We start from the raw sequence: 20,777 nt of genomic DNA, 5'->3' as shown, positions 1-20,777 counted from the left end.
GTGAGGATTTGGGTCCTATTTGGTTTGCTTGGGTTCTTGTCGGTTTCCAGCTGTGAAATCCAGTAGGGAATAGGCTGGTGGGAGAGTTCGCCAACACACCTCGAAGTATTTGTTTCCCGCCTATTTTTAAACGTTTTAAAATGTCTGTCTTTAAATGCCTTCAGGCCCAGTTGTGTGCACGCCCCTTTCCCAGCTAGAGGAAATCAACCTCCTTACCAGCTTTTTGTCCCGCACCCAAGTGTTTGCGCCCACAAGTATTAGCTTATATTTTCTTTGGTTCAGTCATTGATGATTCCTGACTGACTATAACCATTCCAGTCTCTTGGGATAAAACAAAGGGCCCTTGCCTCCAAGGTGCTTACAGTCCCAGGGAGAGAGACACAATCTAGGAAACTTGGGGAAATGTTCCTGGCATCTCACCACCCGGTCCCACCCCCCAGCCAGTGTCTAGTGGCCAAAGATCGAAGAGCTGGAAACTGCCTGAAATAAACTTCTCAGCTCTAGGGAGTGAGGGACTAGAGATGATTGTAAGGGAGGGAAAGAGGTTGGGGGCTGGGGCGGGGTGGTGATGGTCATGTTTTCTGGGACCAGGTGAGGACTCAGGGTTAGGCTGTGCTGCCCCTTTTTGCTCATTTCATGGTCTGATGATTCTAGTCACCGATGGTGTAGGTGACTTTAAAGGAAGTAAATTAACCCTGTGTTGTAATTTTGGACCAAAGTGTTTTCAAATGGTCCACATGTTTGCATGCAGCACCGATTAAAGTCTGAAGATAGAGGTGGGCCTTTTTATTCTTTCCGGCCACCAGATCAGAGGCTGGCATGAAGAGAGCTTTCAATAGAAGCAGTCTTCAGGATGTTAAAAAACTGACCCAGGCGACCAATCCCAACCCACCTGTCAGAGTTACCGGGGGACTAACTGCGTTGCTAAGACATGTTGTGATCGTCAAAATTAGTGATTTTTAAGTTAACTGAGAACAAATAATGTTAGGGGTTTGTTTAGGTTTTCTCCATGGTAACAGGGCCCAGCCAACATAAATGCATTAGAGGCAATGCAGGCTGCAGGAAAGGAAAGCAGCAGCGTGGACTGCAGGGTGCCGAGGGCTAAACAGAAAACAGGCAGGTTAGGTAGACCTCACCAGAGATGGACAGTGTAAGAAGAGGAGGGCGTGACTCCCAGGCACAGAGAGGAAGCTGAGGGTGGAATGTGTCTCTTACTTAGGAGAAACTTCAGGGAACCCTTGAATATAAATGGGAGGTGAGAATCCCGGAGCCTAGGGCACATGACGTAGCTGAAGCTGCACATAGCACATCTGTGTTCGGTCTGCTCCTCCAGCTAATCTCCTAGGGTCTGGAGTGTGTGCACCCCTGTAATCCCAGCGTTAGGGAGGCAGAGGCAGGAGGACCAGGAATTCGAAGTCATCCACAGCTACTTAGCAAGTTCAAGGTCAGCCTGAGCTACATGAGACTTTGTCTCAAAAAGACAAAACCAAAAGGGTGGGGTGGGGTGGGGAACAGTTCAAGTCCTCTAAGTTAGGATGTAATTTACAGAATAAACAAAGGAATTTAAACAAAATCAGATCATATGGGTGCTGATAGCAGCAACAGTGAAGGATTGGAGCTGTGGGTGTGGCAGGCAAATCAGAGGAGGGCATGAAGTAGCATGGAACAAAGTGTGTCTGGGAACCTGTATGGTGGCACATGCCTTTAATCCAGCATTTGAGAAACCGAGTCAGGAGTACTGAGTTCAAGGCCAACCTGGGATAAATAGTTCCAGGTTAGCCTGGGCTATAAAGCAAGATCTTGTCTAAAAAAAAAGGAAAGAAAGAAAAGACACAGATATAGGAATGTGTGTGTGACCAAAACCAACCCTCACTTTCTCCGTTTTCTTGTGACACTTTGAGGCACAGATACATACAAGAAGAGAAACCAACCCATTTGACTGACGGGAATCTGTTCCTTGGAGACAGGGTCTCTCACTGAACCTGACGCTAGCCTGCTGACCAGCCAGCCCCAACCATCCTGTCTTGACCTTTCTCAGGGGTGGGGTTACAGGCTTGCATAGCCACGTCCAGCTTTTCATTTGCCCAACCAATATTTTCTACATCTTATGTAAAGTTTACAAACTATTTAGACCGTCTACCCCCTCTGACACAAGAGTTTGAACCCGGGGCCTTGTGAGTGGTAGACAAGCATTCTGCCACTGAGTGCACCCTTCCTTAGACCAACCTCACCCTTTTCTTACAGTTTCAGCAACACTATCTTTTTTTTTTTTTTTTTAGTTTTTCGAGACGGTTTCTCTGTGTAGCTTTGTGCCTTTCCTGGAACTCACTTGGTAGCCCAGGCTGGCCTCGAACTCACAGAGATCCACCTGGCTCTGCCACCCAGCTTCTAGTACTTTCTTTTTCTTCTTTTTTTCTTTTCTATTTTTTTCTTTTTGGTTTTTAGAGACAGGGTTTCTCTGTATAACATCCCTGGCCATCCTGGAACTCACTTTGTAGACCAGGCTGGCCTCGAACTCACAGAGATCCTCCTGCCTCTGCCTCCTGAGAGCTGGGATTAAAGGTGTGTGCCACCACTGCCCAGCTAAATGTGTTTTGTTTTGTTTGTTTGTTTGGTTGGTTTGGTTTTTGCAGACACAGTTTGGCCCTGACTGTCCTGGAACTCACTCATTCTGCAGACCAGGCTGGCCTCTCCTTTTCTCTTTTGAGATGAAGTATTGTGTAGCCCAGGCTGCCCTCCTACCCTTCAAGGAGGACAACCTCGAACTCCCGATCCCCCAGCTTCTAGCTCAAGTGCTGGACTGTAGGCAGACACTATAGCAAATGGCTTCCTGGTATACATTTTTACTTATAAAAATATTCTCCAGACTAGAGAGTTGGCTCAGAGGTTAAGAGCATTGCTTGCTCTTGCAGAGGACCCTGGTTTGATCCCCAGAATCTACATGGTGGCTCACAACCATCTATAACTCCAGTCTCAGGGGATCCAATGCCTCCTCTGACCTCCACCAGCACCAGGGACACATGTGGTGCACGGTACACATACAGGAAAAACACTCATACACATAAAGTTCTTACGAAAATGTAATGAAAAAAGTCTCTCTCCAGCACTTCTTTCTTTTCTTTCCCCCTAGCTTTTGGTTTTTCTCCCAAGAATGAAGATGCTTCTGCTTGGTATCTGGATCCTGCTGGCCTTGATGTCTTGTCCTGGTGAGGCTACCTACAAAAGTTTCTTTAGCCACTGTGTGCCAGGACACACAGGGTTGATCATGCAGAAGGGGATGGGGTGGTCAACTTGATGGATCTAGGATCACTCTAGAGACTCTGCACATGCCCATGGGGGAGATTATCTTGGGTAGGTTCATTGGAGTGGGAGGATCCACCCACCATGGGTGGCCCCATCACTGGGAACCTACACTGACTGAAGGAGAGAGTAAGCTGAGCTCCTCCATCCGTGCTCCTGACCGCAGGCGATGAGCTGTGCCTGGGGTCAGCTGCCTGACTTCACTGCTGCCATCTTATTTTTTAAGTTTAAAATTTTATGTAGAGACAAGCTCCTTACCCCAGGCTGACCTCAAACTCCCCATGTAGCCAAGGATGAATTTGAACTTCTGATCCTCTTGCTTCTACTTCCTGAGTGTGTTGGGCTTACAGGCATATGCCACTATGACAGTTTTATACAGTACTGGGGGTCAAACTCAAGGCTTTGTGCATGTTAGGCAAGTAATGGACCAGGTGAGCTGCATTCCCAGTTCCTCCTTTATCTTCTCAAAAATATTTTCCTTGGGGCTGGAGAGATGGCTCAGCAGGTAAGAGCAAGAGTAGAGGACCTGGACTTGGTTCTCAGGACCCACATGGCCATTCACAACCATTCTATACAGTTCCAAGGGATCCAACATCTTCTTCTGACCTCCAGAGGCACCACACATGCACTTGGTACACAGACACACATGCCGGACCCTCTCCGCTGGGTCCTACCTTCTAAAGGTTCCACTGCCTCTCAGTAGTGCCACGGACTGGAAACAAGCTTCTAGCATATGGGCTTCAGGGGACATATAAGATCCAAACCATAACACAGGCTAAACCTGCAAAGATTGAAAAATTTCACTTTCACAACATCACAAAGCAAAGCAGAGTAATCTCTGAGAAGAGGTAGAAAATTCCATGGGAGATAAGTGCGCATGCGGGCTTCCTTGAGCTCTTCAGTTCTCATGGTTTGTGCACAGCAGGGTTCCCGTGAGGCTTGTTCTGTTCTCAGGCACATTGCAGGTCCCCCTTCACTAGTGGGTGGTCTCTGTCCGAGGTGGAGTCAGGCTCTGCTGTTTACAGCCATCCCAGGCAATTCTGCTGAAGGGAGCCCTGAACTGCCATTTGAGAGAATACTGCTGTGCCGTAGAAGAGCAAAGACCCCATCTGGGTGTTCAGTGCCTGAGCCCAGAGAACTGCTCAGGCCTCTGGAAGCTTTCCAGAGCGTGACTTTTAGCACCTCCTTAGATCTGTGGTAAAATCTAGACCCCAGGCCGGGCAGTGGTGGCACGTGTCTATAATCCCAGCACTTGGTAGGCAGAGGCAGGTGGATCTCTGAGTTCTGGGCCAGCTTGGTCTACAGACGGAGTTCCAGGACAGCCAGGGCTACATAGAGAAACCCTGTCTCGAAAAACCAAAAAGAAAAAACAAAACAAAACAAAACAAAACAAAAATCTGGACCCCAGGACAGAAGAGCAGGAGAGAGATTGGGATCAAGGCTCTCAATTGTTGATTAAAAGGTTTATTCTCCAGATCCCTGAACAGGTTCCCGCTTCTTCAACTTAGAGCTAATGGATAGAACAGCCTGTTTGTGCTGGATCTCCTGGTCCTCACCAGAGATTTTGGTCTGTGTGCTTCATTTCAGGGACCACAGAAGAGCTGTTTGAAGTGTCTGTGTGGCCACACCAGGCCCTGGTGGAGTTTGGACAGTCCCTGGCTATCAACTGCAGCACTACCTGCCCAGACCCTGGGCCCAGTGGAATCGAGACCTCCTTCAAGAAGAGCCAGCTGGGCAAAGGGCCTCAGTGGAAGGAGTTTCTCCTGGAGGATGTCACGGAGAACTCAGTCCTGCAGTGCTTCTTCTCCTGTGCAGGGGTCCAGAAGGACACAACGCTCCACATCACCATCTACCGTGAGTAGGACGGAGGGGCCCGGAAGAAGAAAGGAGTGGGGGAACAGGAATGCATCTTAGATAGGGAAGAATTAGGGTTTTACTTGGGGTGGGGAGAGTTACACACACCCACCCCCGTCCCCCAATCCCTAACCCCAAGTAAAGATTCAGTCACACTGTCAGGATTCCCTCCATCTGTAGAGGCTGTCTTCTGAGTTTTCACTGTTAGCCGTAGGGCACACTTGAGAATACACAGAATACAGCGAGCAGACACTAAGATGCCAGACAAGTGTCAATTAGTGCTGGTTTATTTGTTGCCAGCTCTTAGGCTAACCAGGGATTTCAGGAAGGACAGGTTTTTTGTTTGTTTCTTTGGTTGGTTGGTTTTGGTTTTGGTTTTTTGAGACAGGGTTTCTATGTGTAACTTTGGAGCCTGTCTTGGAACTCATTCTGTAGACCAGGCTGGCCTCAAACTCACAGAGATCCGCCTGCCTCTGCCTCTCGAGTGCTGGGATTAAAGACGTGCGGTTAAAAGCTAGGGTAGTTAAGAAGCCTGTGGTGCCAGTGGTTCCTGAGCTGCCCTGCAGAGCAGGAGGCCCTGAGGTGTTAGGACTGGTAACCAGGGTCCTACAGGGCGCCATCTTGCCTTGCAAAGATAAGAATGAGTGGAAGAGCCACCCCCCCCCCAAGCTTCTCATGCCTCTGAAACGTCGTTGATAAGAGATAAAATGTTCCAGAATGGCAGGAAAAATCGAAGCAAAGGACTTCCTCTTAGCTATCACAATTCTCAGCCATGGCCACCTTCAATGGACAGAGAGCTGGAAGGCTAACTTACTGCGTGGAGCTTTAAGGGTAGCGGTCACCTTCTGCAATGTCATTTCTCTCTAGAGGTGAGTGGTCCCTCACCAGGGCTTGTCTTTTTGTCTTAAAGAGCCACCAGAGCAGGTGATCCTGGACTTGCAGCCCGAGTGGGTGGCCATGGATGAAGCTTTCACAGTGAAGTGCCATGTGCCTAGCGTGGCACCCCTGCAGAACCTCACCCTTACCCTTCTTCAGGATGACCAAGAACTACACAGAAAGGATTTCATGAGTTTATCTGGGCCATCCCAAAGAGCTGAGGTCACCGTCAATGTCAGAGCCCAACGGGAGAGTGACAGGAGTAATTTCTCCTGCCATGCAGAACTGGATCTGAGCCCACAAGGTGGGGAGTTGTTTCATGGCAGCTCAGTCACCAAGGAACTCCGGATCTTTGGTGAGTCAGAGTCCAGGCATGAAGAAAACCTAGGGCCTGTTTTGGCCTTTGGGGACCCTGTTCCCACAGGTTTAGGAGAGTAACTGAGCCCCACCTCTAATTCCATGGTGTCCTATGTGACACATGACTTACAATTTTCCTTCTTCTTTCTTTCTTTTTCGCAATTACTTGGCAGAATTCTCTCAGAGTCCCCAGATCGGGGTGTCTTCACTTCTGGAGGTTGGGGTGGCAGAGACCATGAACTGTGAGGTGGCCAGGGTGTTTCCCGCCCAGGAAGCTGTCTTCAGAATGTTCTTTGAAGGCCAGGAGCTAAGCCCCTTCTCCTCCTGGAAGGGAGATGCAGCGTGGGCCAGCGCCACCGTTCGGGCCATGGAGACCGGTGACCAGGAGCTGACCTGCCTTGTGTCTCTGGGTCCCGTGGAGCAGAAAGTCAGGACACCAGTGCATGTCTACAGTACGTGGCCATCTCTCTCCCTGTACAGGGCCTCTGTTAAGGAGGGTTTTGCACAGTGATGTGCTGCTCGCTTCCATCTTTCTCTGACAGAGGTGGGTTAGGACCTGCATTGTGACAGTGGCTGTGTGGCCTCTGTCCTCGGTTTCCTGACCTATCCTGCTCATTGGGCAGTTGCAGATGCTTGAACTTCAATCTAGAATAAGCATTTGAGATGAGTAGGAAAGCTGTACGATGAGGAGACATCTTGCTGTCCTCACAGGAGAGACAGCCAAACGTGGGCATGCTTTATCATTGGGAGGGAAGCTCTCAATCCTCAAGCCATCTTGGTGCTCCCTCTCTGCAGCCTTTACAGAAGCTTTAACGCTATCCAAAGTCTCTCTTCTGTCACTGTCTACCCAAGGGAGACCTGCAGCCTCAGGAGGACAGGGCAGCCACCAGTTTTGAGAACGTGTCCACTGTTCTTTTTCATTCTTTGAAGGTTTCCCTCCACCAATCCTGGAGGTAGAAGATGCTTACCCTCTGGCAGGGACGGATGTTAATGTGACCTGCTCAGGTCATGCGTTAACATCACCTAGCCCTACTCTTTGGCTTCGGGGAGCCTCAAACCTCTCTGCTCCCGGGGAGCCTGCCTGGCTTCAGTTTACTGCCAGGGAGGAAGATGATGGCCGGAATCTCTCCTGTGAGGCGACTCTGGAGGTGCAGGGCCAGCGGTTGCTCAAAACGACCAAGATCCAGCTTCATGTCTTATGTGAGTAGAGGCCTGAGGGTCCTTGACAAGGCGAGGGTGCTTGGTTTTCCTGCTTGGCTAGTGGCTTCATTAGTAGAGGGGCCGCACTTTTCTAATTGGAAAAACCCCGAGAAGAAAATAAAATGGACGTGCCCAAGCTCATCTTCGACCTCGGGAAAGTGAGTGGGAACAATATGGGAATGTGGTGCTGTGTCAGATACAATTATCTGAGAGCCAGTGCCTAGGAGACAGCATAAAAGGCGACAGCTGAGGCCGATGCTAAGGAGAGAAGCCTCCAAAAACTCCATATCACAATTTGTGTTTTGGAAAATGAGGAAATCCTTATTTCTGAGTTCACTCCTTGCCCATTGAGAAGCCCTGGGCCCCACCAACGGAACTGTGTTACTTCTTAGCCTGGGTCCATAAAAATGTCCTAGGCTGGCCGGGTGGTGGTGGCACACGCCTTTAATCCCAGGACTGGGGAGGCAGAGGCAGGTGGATCTCTGTGAGTTCAAGGCCAGCCTGGTCTACAGAACTAGTTCCAGGACAGCTAGGGCTGTTACACAGAACCCCTGTCTCGAAAAACCAACCAACCAAAAAAAAAAACAAAAACAAAAACAAAAAAAAAAAAAAAAAAAAAAAAAGCCCTAGGCTGCATCTCATTGTCTTTGCACAGGGAAGGGAGAGCGAGCTTTATTCTAAGCAGAGAGCAACATTTGAGCTAAGTAGGGGAAGGGAGCTATGAACGGAAGTGAGAAAGGAGCAGGACGTAGAGCTAGGCTCCTTTGGGGGTTCTTTTGCAGACAAGCCTCGGTTAGAGGAATCCAGATGCCCCGGCAACCAGATATGGGTAGAAGGGATGGATCAAATGCTTGCCTGCATCCCAGAGGGAAACCCCGCCCCAGCTTTGGTGTGTATCTGGAATGGGATGATCATTGACCTTGATGTACCTCAGAAGGCCACCCAGAACCGCACTGGAACCTACTGCTGCACGGCCACTAACCAGCTCGGCTCTGTCAGCAAAGATATTGCTGTCATTGTCCAAGGTACCTGCCACACTAGCTGCTAGGCTTGGGGTAGAAAGTCCTTCCCCCGCCAACCCCCCACGCTGCTCCCTGCCACCTCCCCCCAGATTTGGGGTTCTCACAAGTGTAGAGGGAAGCAAAATGCTCCTGGGCTGGAGAAGATGTGTCTGAGAAGTGGGCTCGGTGTCTTGGGGTGGAATGATTGTCTTGTCCTCAGCCCTCCTCCCCCGGTTCTGTCTTCTGTGCCTACACAGGACTGCATGAAGGGATTGCCCCCTCCACCATCTTCATCATCATCATTTTCACCCTTGGCATGGCTGTGATCACCATAGCACTGTACCTGAACTACCAGCCCTGCAAAAGAAACAGGAGGAAACGGGCCTCTAGGCAGAGAGAGCTGAGCAGAGACGAGGCAAGCCAGTTTGCTGACATAAAGGCAGAAGAGTGTAACTCACATCACTGCTGACCAGAGACAACTCTGCTTGAGTGACTTCAGCTACCAGCCTTTAACAGGGAGGAAGGAGGAAGAGACAGATGTGAGGCTACATTCCCGTCCTGCACTGGCCCCTCACTGGCCCCTCACTGGCCCCTCACTGGCTTGTACCAGTCCATCGGGAGCTCGTCTTTCTCTTTTGAGTTTATTCTGCTTTCTAGAAATTTCAGTCTGATTGTTGACTGGCGATAGAGCCTCTCGCTCCTTACTGTGTTTAACTGCCCACTCTTGAGCACACAGAAGGCCCCGCCCTTGCCCCTCATTCCCACTGCTCACTCCTCAACCAGAAAATGAGAAAGATCATCAGAAATATCCTGGAATACACTGCTCAGGGTTTCCTGATGACTAACTGGGAACTTCTTTTGTAGTTCAGGAACAAGACTCCATGGGGGTAGGTAGCAAATAAATGGGCAGGAATCGGAGCCCTACTCCCCTGTCCACACCCCCTACTCCCCAGACAGTACCCAAGGACATCATAAAAGCTCTGGCTGATTCGGCTTCGCCCCAGGAATGCTCTGCAACTTCATATTGGGTCAGAGAAGTAGCTTAGCTACTTTATAACAAACAAACCTAGGACTTTCCATGCAGCACAAGATGGCCTCAGACTTGTGATCCCCCTGCCTCAGCCTCCTGAGTGCTGGGATTACAAGTGTATGCCATCACCCCCTAACTTTTTTTGGGGGGGTGCTTTAAAGTAAAAGTAGAATACTTCCATGAAATTGGTCTAATAGGTCAAGGGCGTCGCACTCTGAATTCCTTTTTGTAAAAGACTGAGTCCCACATGTACCCTCCGTCTCCACAAAGAATCGCCTGTTTTCATCTTCTGCAAGTAAATTCCCCGGGAAGGAGGTACATAACTCCATAGCACAGTGTGTGCCTAACATGCAGATGGGTCTCAGCTCTGTCACCCCTCCCCCAGTCCACTGTGACAGTGTTAACCATGTACTTTAACAGTCCAGCTTCCTCCACTGCCCTTTGGAAGGAGTATGTCCACCGTGGTGAAGGCCTGAGCATCAAGCCAGGCCTCTCCTCCAGAGCTGTCGTGAACTGTTTGCTGAGATGTTAGCTGTGATAAAAATAAAATAGATTTTGTGATATCTGGATTTATTCTTCCTTTGTGTCATAACTGAAAGTTTTATGTTAGGCCAAATGATTGCGTTTCAGAACTTTGAGGCTAGCTTCCACTTGGTAACTCTAGGGCAAGCCATGTCTTAGCTCCAGTCATCAGCCTGTTTTTCCTGCTTTCAAAACTGAAGCACGCACTGGTACCCAGTTTCCACCATGGGAATACTAGCTCGAAATGATGCAGCATCAGACACCAAAGCGTGTCTCCCCTTCTTCCTGGACAACCCTGAATTTAAGGTTGGAGATTTGCTATAAAAATAACCCTTTGGTGGTTTTTTTTTTTTTTTTGGTTTTTTGAAAAAATCACCCTTTGTTTCACCATCCAAAGCGACAGGCACAGTGGTAAACAGCGCTATCCATGCCTTCTACAAATTTGTAATGTGTGAGGGATATACTCCCTTTCCATCACCGTAACTAGTAGGTATGTCAACCTACAAGAAAGAATGACGTTTTTTGACTTGTGGTCACATGACCACAGGCCTGTTTCGGGGCAGTACGTCATGGTGGAAGCAGGAAGAGCAAAAAGAAACAATGAAGGGCCAGGGTTCTCAGATGCCCTCAGGACTTCTTACAGGCACCATCTTGTTTCATTGCCTCCCAATAGCCCGTGGTCTGGGGGTCCTTAAGACACGGGCCTTTGGGGGACCAATATCCGAACTGAAGGCACATTAATTTCTATAACCAGAAAGGTGTGGTTTGTTCAGAGAAAGTCTAACTCAGGACCAAGGAGGTATTCCCCCAAAGGCCTTCTCAATGCTAATACCTCTTACCCCCTACAATGTGAGTCTCATACGAATTTACCTTCTCAAGGTGAGCAAGGGGAAGTACATTAGGAAGCAGGTCAAAGACAGATACAAGGTCCTAGTCCAGGTACCTCAGCCGTTTTCATGTCTTGGATCAGCTGCGTCATCAGCATCAGTCACATCTGCAAATGTCACCCAGGAACCCTAAGGCACATGAACCAGAAAGGGGCGATGTCATTGGCTTCCTAATTCCAGCAAGCGGAGATAGAGGTTTAGCCTGCTGTGACTTCTCACTGCCACATGGTGCCACTGTCAGCAGATGGCCCTGTGCGTCAGCTTCCATGCGTCTCAAAAGATCCTGGTGACTCCTGCCTAGCTTTCATGGTTAGTTCTCATAGGTTAGCGCCTGTCTCTCTTTCATAGTTAAGCCTTCTGTCTTTGATTCTGAGACAGGGTCTCTCTATGTAACCCTGGCTGGCCTGGAACTTGTTATGTAGACCACCCTGGCCTTGAATACACAAAGACCTACCTGTCTCTGCCTCCTGGGTGCTGGCATTAAAGGTGACAGCATTATGCCATCACATCTGATGCATAAGCTATACTCTGAAAACCCAAAAAGACAGTTGTTAACAATATTGACACTATTCCATCAAGACAAAGGACAGAAGAAAATTCTGCTAGAACTCCAATCCTTGGTAAAATCTCAGACTTGGGACCAGAGGATCCCTGGAAAGGCTAAATATGTCCGGTATCCCAATTAACTTAACTGTTAACTTGACACAGCTTAAAGTCACCTGAGAAGAGAGTCACAATTGAGGGTTTTCCCCAGCTAGGTTGGGCTGTGGATGTGTCTTGGTTGGTGGGTGGGTGGGTGGGTATTGTTTGATTATTAATGTAGAAAGGCCCATCCACCGTGGGTGGCACCATTCCCTGGGCAGGTGATCCTAGGCCTTGTGAAAAAAAAAAAAACAAAAAAAACTAGCCTAGCCAGCTCAAGAGCAAACCAGCAAGCAGCGTTCCACCATGGTTTCTCTGCTTGAGCTCCTGCCCTGACGTCCCTCGGGAACAGACTGAAACCTGTATGCTGACAGAATCCCTTTCCTCCCCCAAGTCACCTTTGTCAGAGTTTTATCACAGCAACAGAAGGAAGCCAGAACACCCAGCAGCTGAAAGCTGTCCCCTGACTCTTTGGCTAAGGTAGTATTAGATCCTGCCTTGTCCTGAGCTATCTCTTAGTCACATGAGGAGGGGGTATGTGGGGAGGGTGTTTCTACATGCTTATCAATGAAATCTGTACCACTTCTATTAACCCTGCAGGACAACTAAGGAAGATGTGGACAGATTATGACCAGGCTAAATGGCTTCATGCTTTAGGACGTGAGAATTCATTCACCTGCCAGTACAATTTGAAAGGCTGTTAATTATTTTCCTTAACCTAGTACTTACCATGTTTTAAAAATATGTGGTGTTTTTTTTTTTTTTTTTTTTTGAGGAAGAGTTTTCCTATGTAGCCCAGGCTGGCTTCAAACTCACTATCCTACATCCTAGAATGATGGCCCAACAAGGTTTCCAGCCATTTCAATTCAGAGTCACCTCTAGTGCCTCTGGTCCTACAGGTCAAAAAGCCAGAGATCTCAATTCCCACCACAGTCAGCTGCTCCAACCTCAGCAGCAGGAAGTCCCAGATGCTGGACCTCTGCCCTTTCACAACCCTCATGATTAAGGGACGTGTTATGCTTTGGATGCTAAATTTCCCCTACAGGCCCACATGTTTGAATGCTTGATCCTCAAGCGGTGACACTGTTTTGGGGGGTCTAGCTGGCAGAAAGGTTGCCAGGGACAGGCCTTGAAGATATACCTCCCTGGGTCCAGTCTACCATCTCTGCCTCCCACTCCATCAAGATGTGAGAAACTGGCTGGAGGGATGGCTTGGCAGTTAAGAGCACTGGCTGCTCTTCTAGAGGACCAAGGTTCAATTCCAGCACCCACAAGGCAGCTCACAACTGTCTGTAACTCCAGTTCTGGGGGATCTGATATCCTCACGGAGGCAGGGGAGACACCAATGCACACAAAGTAAAAATAAATCTTTAAAAAAAAAAGTGAGAGCCAGGTGGTGGCGGCGGTGGCGGCGGCGGCGGCAGCGGCGGCGCACGCACGCCTTTAATCCTAGCACTTGGGAGGCAGAGTGGATCTCTGTGAGTTCAAGGCCAGCTGGTCTACAGTGTGAGTTCTAGGACAGCCAGGGATACACAGAGAAACCTTGCCTTTCACACCTTGTAACTGTGACCCAGACTAAACACCTTCTCTGTTAAGTCGCTGCTGTTAGGTATTTTGTCACAAGGACCTGAAAAGCTCCTGATGGAGGGTGGAAATCTGTGACAGGGCAATGAGGTAGGCTCCAGATAACCTAGGGAAAGAGGCAGTTGCCTGGCAGCCAAAAACTGATGCAACAGCAGAGTTGCCCTAAAGCAGAGCATTATGTGTCTATACTGAGGAAAACAAGACCTTGCCAAAATTGGCTGGAAGCAACTTGACTGACCAAAATGTTTGCAACAGAACCTCCAAGCAAGGGGGGGGGGGGGGGGGCGGGGATCACAAATGGAGTACTTGAAATATGCTTGTTGGATCCTTCCTGGTGTGAGCCTTGTCTATCTTACGCCTCCACCCCCACAGGAAGACTTTTCACTAGAAAAACACTGCTTAAATTTTTTTTTTAACCATGTGTGGTACTGCGTGACAGGGTTTCTCTGTGTAGCCCTAGGTGTCCTGGAACTCCCTCTGTAGACCGGGCTGGCCTCGAACTGAGATCTACCTGCCTCTGCCTCCTGAGTACTGAGATTAAAGACGTTTGCCACCATGCCTGGATGGTACTTCATGTCTTTAAGTGCTTGAAAGGATGAGGCAAGAGGATCACAGGCTCAAGGCCAGCCTGGGCTATCTAGCATGACCTTATTTAGAAAACAATGTTTGTTGTGCTAGGCATGGTTTCACCTGCCTGTGATCCCAGAACTCGGAAGGCTGAATGGAGCACCAAGATTTTGAGATCAGCCTGCGCTGCTTAGCAAGACTGTCTCCCCCTGAAAAAAAAAAATGCAACGAGAAATACACAAAACAAAACTTAATTCTTCAGCTGGGTGTACTAGGGCACGCCTTTAATCCCAGCACTCAGGAGGCAGAGGCAGGCAGATCTCTGTGAGTTCAAGGCCAGCCTGGTCTACAGAGTCAGTTCCAGGACAGCCAGGGCTACACAGAGAAACCTTGTCTTAAAAAAAGACAAAACAGGCCGGGCGGTGGTGGCGCACGCCTTTAATCCCAGCACTCGGGAGGCAGAGCCAGGCGGATCTCTGTGAGTTCGAGGCCAGCCTGGGCTACCAAGTGAGTTCCAGGAAAAGGCACAAAGCTACACAGAGAAACCCTGTCTCGAAAAACCAAAAAAAAAAAAAAAAAAAAAAAAACCACCAACAAAAAACTAAAAAAGCCCCAATGACTTCCATTTTCACTGTTTAAGTGTGTTGAGCACGTCCACACAGCAAGCGTCAGCACTGAAGCCGGTCCAGGGAATTTCTGATTTAATGACAGTAGAAATGAATGAGCCGAAGGGTATGGGCATGCAGCACAGTTTTAATGGAGGCTTTTACTCAAGGACAGAGGCAGCACTTCTCAGCCTGTCTCAAAGCAAAGGGGACAGCTTTTTATCAGGTTGCCGGTGTGGGCTGAGGCCTGATCATTTTCATTTTCTACTGGTCATGAGTCCAGTATTTTTAAGATTTTTATTTCTTGTATAAGGGATGGGCCAGCAGTCCTGTGACTTTGATACTATCTTGGTTGTTATTGTTTAAGATTTGCTTTTGTACACAGAGAAACCCTGTCTCGGGAAAAAAAAAAAAAGATTTGCTTTTGTTAAAATTGTGTGTGTGTGTGTGTGTGTGTGTGTGTGTGTGTGTGTGTGTGTGTGTGTGTGTGTTGTGTATCTACCATATATGTTCAGGTAAACATAGAGGCCAGAAGAGGGTGTTAGATCGCCTGTAGCTGGAGTTATAGGTTATGGTGAGCTACCCAACATGGGTGTTGAGAATGGAACTCAGGTCCTCTGGAAGAACAAGTGCTCTAACCGCTGAGCCTTCCCTCCAGCCCTCATCCTGTTTTGTTTTGTTTTTTTCCCCAAGACAGGGTTTCTCTGTAGCCCTGGCTGTCCTGAAACTCGCTCTGCAGACCAGACTGGCCTCGACTCTGCCTCCTGAGTGCTGGGACTAAAGGCATGTGCCACCACACCTGGCCTCATCCTGGTTTTTATGGTACACCCAGCCCGGCTGTTCCCAGGGATCAGAATAGGAGGATCAGAGGAGACATATCCACATGCTATTGAGGAATAGGGGAGTAGGAGAAAGATACACACACTACTCTTAGTGGTAACAGCTTATGGATTAAAAGCCCAGGTGCTCATCTTCCTCTGTCCCCATGCGGTCCTTGACTAACTTGTCATCTCCAAACGCTTTGCACGTTTCACACTTGTCATTCTGCGTCCATTGACTGACACACCCCTGCTTCGATCAGAATAGTTTAACGGAATGAGTTGTCTTGGGTTTTTCAGCTCAGAGAAGCCAAGGTACAATGTTGCCCCATTGTTCTGAATCTGAATCCAGCTGCCACCCGAGTTTGACACCAGCAAGATCAAGGTCATCTGCCTGAGGGGCATTGGTAGCATGGTTAGCAAAAAAAAAAGCTTGGCAATGGCAGACTAACTGTGCCTGGAGGGTCTGAGGATCACTGTAGATGTAATTCTGAATGGTCTTGTTAAATAAGAAACATAGAGCCAAATGCAGAGTTAAAAGTCCAGAGACTGAGCAGCAGCCAAGAGCTAAAACCACCTTCTTACCCCTCGCTGTCGTCCTTCCCCTGAGAAAAAGACCTACTTCCTGTGTGTCTGTATTTTTATTGACTTTCTGCTCTGCCTTCTCACTGGTTCTAAACCCAACCACATGGCTTCTTCATTACTGCCTGTCTATACAGACCTCCAGGTCTCTATGGTTGGTATTGGATTAAAGGGGCGTGTCACCAAGCTGGCTATGTCCTTGAACACACAGACTCTGCCTGCCATGTGATCGGATTAAGGGCATGTACTAGCACTGCCAGACTTCTGCTCAATGGCTTGCTATTAGCTCTGACCCCCAGGCAACTTTATTTATTAACATACAAATAAAATCACATTTCAGCACAAATAAAATATCACCATAGATCACAGAGGACTCGCCTTCCGAAATAGAAAGGCCCCGCTTTGGTCACTTCAAATGTTGTCCGTCTGTTATTCACTTCCAATATTTCAGAATTACATTTCACATACATGTCTGGATGTCCCCACCTCAGAGGGTTTTAGAGACCTATTTCTCCATGGTAAATGGTGACAAGGTCAGAGGAGCCCACATTGAACTACACCCTCCGTTCTTCATGATACACAGGTCCCGACCTTCCATCATGTAGCCCTCTCTCACAAGGAAGCCAAGTGTCAACTGTGGTTTATCCTCACCCAGGGAGCTTTCATCACTTCTGTGTTTCTCTATCTGATGCCTATTTGTGTGTGTGTGTGTGTGTGTGTGTGTGTGTGTGTGTGTGTGTGTGTGTTCCTGTGAGTGCAGTACACATACATGTGCGTGCTTATGCATACACGAGGACAGCTTCAGGTGCCATCCTTGGGAACTATATACCTTGCTTTCTGAGACAGGGTCTCTCGCTGGACTGGAATTCACAAAGCGAGCAGGGAGCGAGCTGCCTGTTTCTGCCTCCCTGTACCGGAGTTGCCATCACACTCAGGGGTTGTTGTTGTTGTTGTTGTTGTTGTTGTTGTTGTTTTGTAATGTAGATTTTGGAAATTGAACTCAGGTCCTCATGCTTGCAAGCCAAGCACCAACTGAGCCATCCCTCGGGCCCTACCTGGTACCCACTGAAATGGCTGTGGAGATCTCCTTCTTAGAATCCATCTCCTACCCACTTCCCCTGCTTCAGAATTCAGACCCACTGGTTCCGGTTGCTCCAAACCCATTTGTTTTGTTTTTGTTTAAGACAAAGCCTTGCTATATAGACTGAGCTAACCTATATCTCACTATGTAGACTAGGCTAGCTTCAAACTCACAGCAATCTTCCAGCCTCAGCCTCTTAAATGCTGGGATTACAGTTAGTTGTGCGCCACCATGCCCAGCTTCCAAACTAAATGAAAACCCGTCTTAAAATTTTTGCACAACAGTAATTCCATGATTGTCCTCATGTTTTCTCTCTTGAAGATGTTTTCCTTTTGCTCCTCTGTCTCATTTTCATTTCTTCCAAATCTTGGGGGCAGGGGGCTGATTGGTCTTCCTGATTCTGGTTGGAGGAGAAAGGAGTACCTCTGAGTACGTTATGGGGGTGACCTATGACCCTGTTGGCTTGTGTCTATCCAGAGAGCTGGGATTTAGATTGTGGAGTGGGAGCAGACTCATCATGTAATAGAGAAAGTGATGTGTTGACTCTATTTGGTCCAGAGAAAGTCAGGGCTACTCGTCCAGCAGCTCACGGGATTCTTACAGGTTGACTTCTAGGACTCTTTGAAACCATCCTTCCATCCCATAATAGAAATACATCTAGCCAAGCAATATGATGCATCTTGATTTTATTAGGACAAAGCATAGGGACGGGCAGTTGCCAGGGTAAAGGGAGGCGCTGGGGGAGGACAGCGGAGACGGATGCTGTAGTGTGAGGCTAGAAGGCACAGCTGCTTTCCACAAAACGGCGGCACTTCATGACCCGCAGGTAGGTCTCAGCCTTGTGCAGGTCCTTCTTAAAGCAGGAGAGCAACCCGTAGTTTTTGAGCAGAGCATCATCGCTGCGCATGTTGGTATCAAACTTATCATAGGTTTGCTTGAGGATCTGCCCAGCACGGGGGCTGCCATCTTCCAGCTCCTGCAGTGGGAAGGGAGGGTAAGGGAGGCAGAGGAGTCTCCGGAGCTGTGCCCTCCCCCACTCCAGGACCTAGAGAAAGGATGCCTTCTCAAGGGTCAAGGCCTGACTGGTAAACAGAGAACGGTGGTGAGCCCCCAGCTGGGCTCCAGGCAGAGGCAAAGGACAGTGTGGCCCACCCGAGTGCCATCCTCACCTGCATCAGAGCCTGGATGCCCTCTTCCAGGTCCTTCAGTTTCTCATAGACACGGTCCGAGGTTCCGAACATCAGGCTGTTGGTGAAGATCCTACTGAGGAACTGTGCGGGCCCCAGCCACGACTGGATGAGCAGCAGTGAGAAGCGAAGCAATTCCATGTCCTGAGAAGAAAGGGCTGGGTGGAGTGTACTGCCTTGTGACCTCTGCCTGGGACTCCAAGCTTGCCCCAGCTTCAGGGAGAAGGGGGTCTCTGGCCTGTAGTGCGGTTAGGGAAGGACAGGATTTGTGCAGACAAAGCCTGAGCGGCCACACTCACAGTTCTCTGTTGGGCCTCCTCCTTGCCTGTGGGGGCTGGGATGGTCTCTGAGAAGCAGAAAGCAGCCTGGGTATTCTGGATGGAATAGCGTTGTCCCTCGGGGATGTAGGCGCGCTCCTGGAGGAAGAGCGGTCAATGAGGCTGAGCCTGCAGCTCCCTGTCACCACTACCTGATGGAGGACCCACTCCATTTCTGTTCATCTTGACAGCATTGGCTTGGGATCCCCGACCCCCCAGTTTCCTCCTATGACTTCCTGTTGTCTGGGGGCAGGGGTCTGCCCCTTCCTGCTTCCACAGTTGGGCAAGCACCCGTCTCTAGAGAACTTACAAACTCTTTGTAGGTGTCAGCAGCCAGCTGGTGCAGATGCTGGGCTCGGAGCACAGCGTTGGCAAACAGACTGGACAAGGGCACAGCAGGGAAAGCACCAGCCTCCTGAGGCCAGAGGAGGCAGAGCAGGGTGAAGGGCAGGAGCCAGGAGGTCCGAGAGTCTAGAGAGAGACAGGAGGGCAGGAAAAGACTGAGAGCAGTGGCCAGTCTCTCCCAGTCCCCATAGGGACCCATAGTGTTCCCAACATGGGCAGAAGTTGGGCTGCACTCATGTTAGAAGTCTCCCGTCCATCTTCAGGGCCCCTTGGCCCATGTCACACCCAGCAGGATTTGAGAACGCTTACCTGAAGCCATTGCCAAGCAGTGATCTGTCCACAGGACCCTGAGCACTTTGGGATATGGTCTCTAGAATCCTGGCCTTGGTCCCTTGCACGGCCCTTTTTATACCCTACCTGTTTTCCCCAACCCCAAGGCCCCTGCCTTCTCCCTATACATTTATTCATGGGCTGGGGCCACTGACAGCTTGTGCTGATGGATAATTTAGGGGCTCCTCCCACTCACCATGTTCCCACTCCTCTCCTGCGGTCATGTCCCTGATCTTATCTCTCTGTCGCCACCTTTGCCAGGCTTGTGAGCATTGGTTATGCAAGATCTCAGCTACAGAGACCACCCAATGTGTCCGTTGGAGAGTATCCCGAGTCCAGGGTACTCCGGCGGGATGCTGTTGTTGGTTCACTGGGATGAGGGGCAAAAGAGCCCCTCCAAGGAGGCATTGTCCCACTAATGTTTCTTTGTAAATTGTGTTTATTTACGTGTGTGTGTGTGTGTGTGTGTGTGTGTGTGTGTGTGTGTGCATGCGCACACATGCACGTGTGTGCATGTAGGGGTCAGAAGATAACTTAGGAATTGATTCTATCATGTGGGTCCCAGGGATTGAACTCAGGTACTTAGGCTTGGCTGCAGGTGCCTTTACCTCCTGGATCATTTTTCTGTCCTTATTCTGTCTTTTTCTTCTTGAATGTGTGATTCCCTAAGTCCACAACACAAAATACATGTGCTGGATTTATAGAGATGGCTTATACGCTAAGAGAGCTGACTGTTCTCCAGCGGACCTGAGTCTGGTTCCCAGCACCCATGTCAAGTGGCTCACAACCACATGTAACTCCAGCTCTAGGGGATCTGATGCCCTCTTCTGGCCTCCATGAGCACTCACACACACACACACATACACACACACATGCACGACATAGATTCATACACATACACACCAAAATAATAATAATAATAATAATAATAATAATAATAATAACCTTAAAGAAAGAAAGAAACGTGGCAGTGCATGCCTTTAATCCCAGCACTTGGGAGACAGAGGCGGGCAGATCTCTGTGAATTTGAGGCCAGCTTGGTCTACAGAGTGAGTTCTAGGACAGCCAAGGCTATACAGAGAAACCCTGTCTCTAAACAAACAAACAAACAAGCAAACAAACAAACAAGCAAATAAATGAATGAATGAATGGATGGATGAATGAATAAAAGTAAAGAGAGACAGAGATAGAGAAAGAATACGCGTGTTGGGAAAGGGGGGACCTCTTCCCCTATGGACAATGTAGGTTGGTGGAGGGCAGCTGGGTGTAGTGCTAACATTGACCGCTAGAGGGTGCCGTCCACGCATATTGCCCTCCCACAAACTCCAAGGTGCCCCTTAGGTCTGTGGGGCAAAGCTCCAAACTTGAGGTATTGCCTCTGCTCCTTGGACCTGCCATGGAGCTGTAAAACAAGAAGCAAAACTCGTGTAAACAGATTTGGATTTCAAGTTCTTCCCTGAAGCTATAAGGACGCCTCGGGCGCCTTTAAGTTCAGGAAGCCATTCTGGGTTTTGAGTGGCAGCTCTGGGAGTCTGGGTCTGCACTCTGAAAGAAGCCCTTTCCCTGTAGCCCCCAGCTGCTTAGCATCTGTCAAGAGTGTATCAGGAGGCAAAGGACGTTCTCACATTTGGTCTTGGGAGTGTGGTGTAGCCACCAAACCCATTTCTTCACTTCAGAAGCAGAGACTGAGGT

At 49.0% G+C, this 20,777-nt stretch overlaps 2 protein-coding genes across 2 annotated transcripts; one reads left to right on the top strand and one right to left on the bottom strand.

Annotated features, from left to right (window-relative positions):
* Positions 1 to 3,151: 3,151 nt before the first annotated feature.
* On the top strand, positions 3,152 to 9,190 carry LOC128123356 (intercellular adhesion molecule 5-like). The gene is made up of 7 exons (XM_052759671.1): positions 3,152 to 3,206; positions 4,888 to 5,154; positions 6,065 to 6,385; positions 6,561 to 6,839; positions 7,318 to 7,587; positions 8,370 to 8,612; positions 8,846 to 9,190. The coding sequence occupies exons 1-7, from the start codon at positions 3,152 to 3,154 to the stop codon at positions 9,055 to 9,057; spliced, it is 1,647 nt and encodes a 548-aa protein (XP_052615631.1). The 3' UTR covers positions 9,058 to 9,190.
* An 8,491-nt stretch (positions 9,191 to 17,681) lies between these two features.
* On the bottom strand, positions 17,682 to 18,954 carry LOC128121552 (somatotropin). Its single transcript, XM_052756322.1, has 4 exons — positions 18,721 to 18,954; positions 18,393 to 18,509; positions 18,076 to 18,237; positions 17,682 to 17,882 (listed from the first exon to the last, which is right to left on the bottom strand). Exons 1-4 carry the CDS (start codon positions 18,952 to 18,954, stop codon positions 17,682 to 17,684), a joined length of 714 nt encoding a protein of 237 aa, XP_052612282.1.
* Positions 18,955 to 20,777: the final 1,823 nt, after the last annotated feature.

Source organism: Peromyscus californicus, unplaced genomic scaffold (assembly GCF_007827085.1).
Source record: "Peromyscus californicus insignis strain IS unplaced genomic scaffold, ASM782708v3 Scaffold_3__1_contigs__length_106647218, whole genome shotgun sequence".
Lineage (NCBI taxonomy): Eukaryota > Metazoa > Chordata > Mammalia > Rodentia > Cricetidae > Peromyscus > Peromyscus californicus.
This window is presented reverse-complemented; position numbering and strand designations above follow the sequence as displayed.

Bases quoted from the DNA above. Each gene is read 5' to 3' on its own strand.
- LOC128121552 (XM_052756322.1), bottom strand. From the start codon at position 18,954: ATGGGTCCCTATGGGGACTGGGAGAGACTGGCCACTGCTCTCAGTCTT. The intron at 18,510-18,720 runs GTAAGTTCTCTA...CTCTTCCTCCAG, and splicing joins CTGACACCTACAAAGAGTTT to GAGCGCGCCTACATCCCCGA. The intron at 17,883-18,075 runs GTGAGGATGGCA...TTCCCACTGCAG, and splicing joins GCATCCAGGCTCTGATGCAG to GAGCTGGAAGATGGCAGCCC.
- LOC128123356 (XM_052759671.1), top strand. From the start codon at position 3,152: ATGAAGATGCTTCTGCTTGGTATCTGGATCCTGCTGGCCTTGATGTCT. The intron at 5,155-6,064 runs GTGAGTAGGACG...TTTGTCTTAAAG, and splicing joins GCTCCACATCACCATCTACC to AGCCACCAGAGCAGGTGATC. The intron at 7,588-8,369 runs GTGAGTAGAGGC...GTTCTTTTGCAG, and splicing joins GATCCAGCTTCATGTCTTAT to ACAAGCCTCGGTTAGAGGAA.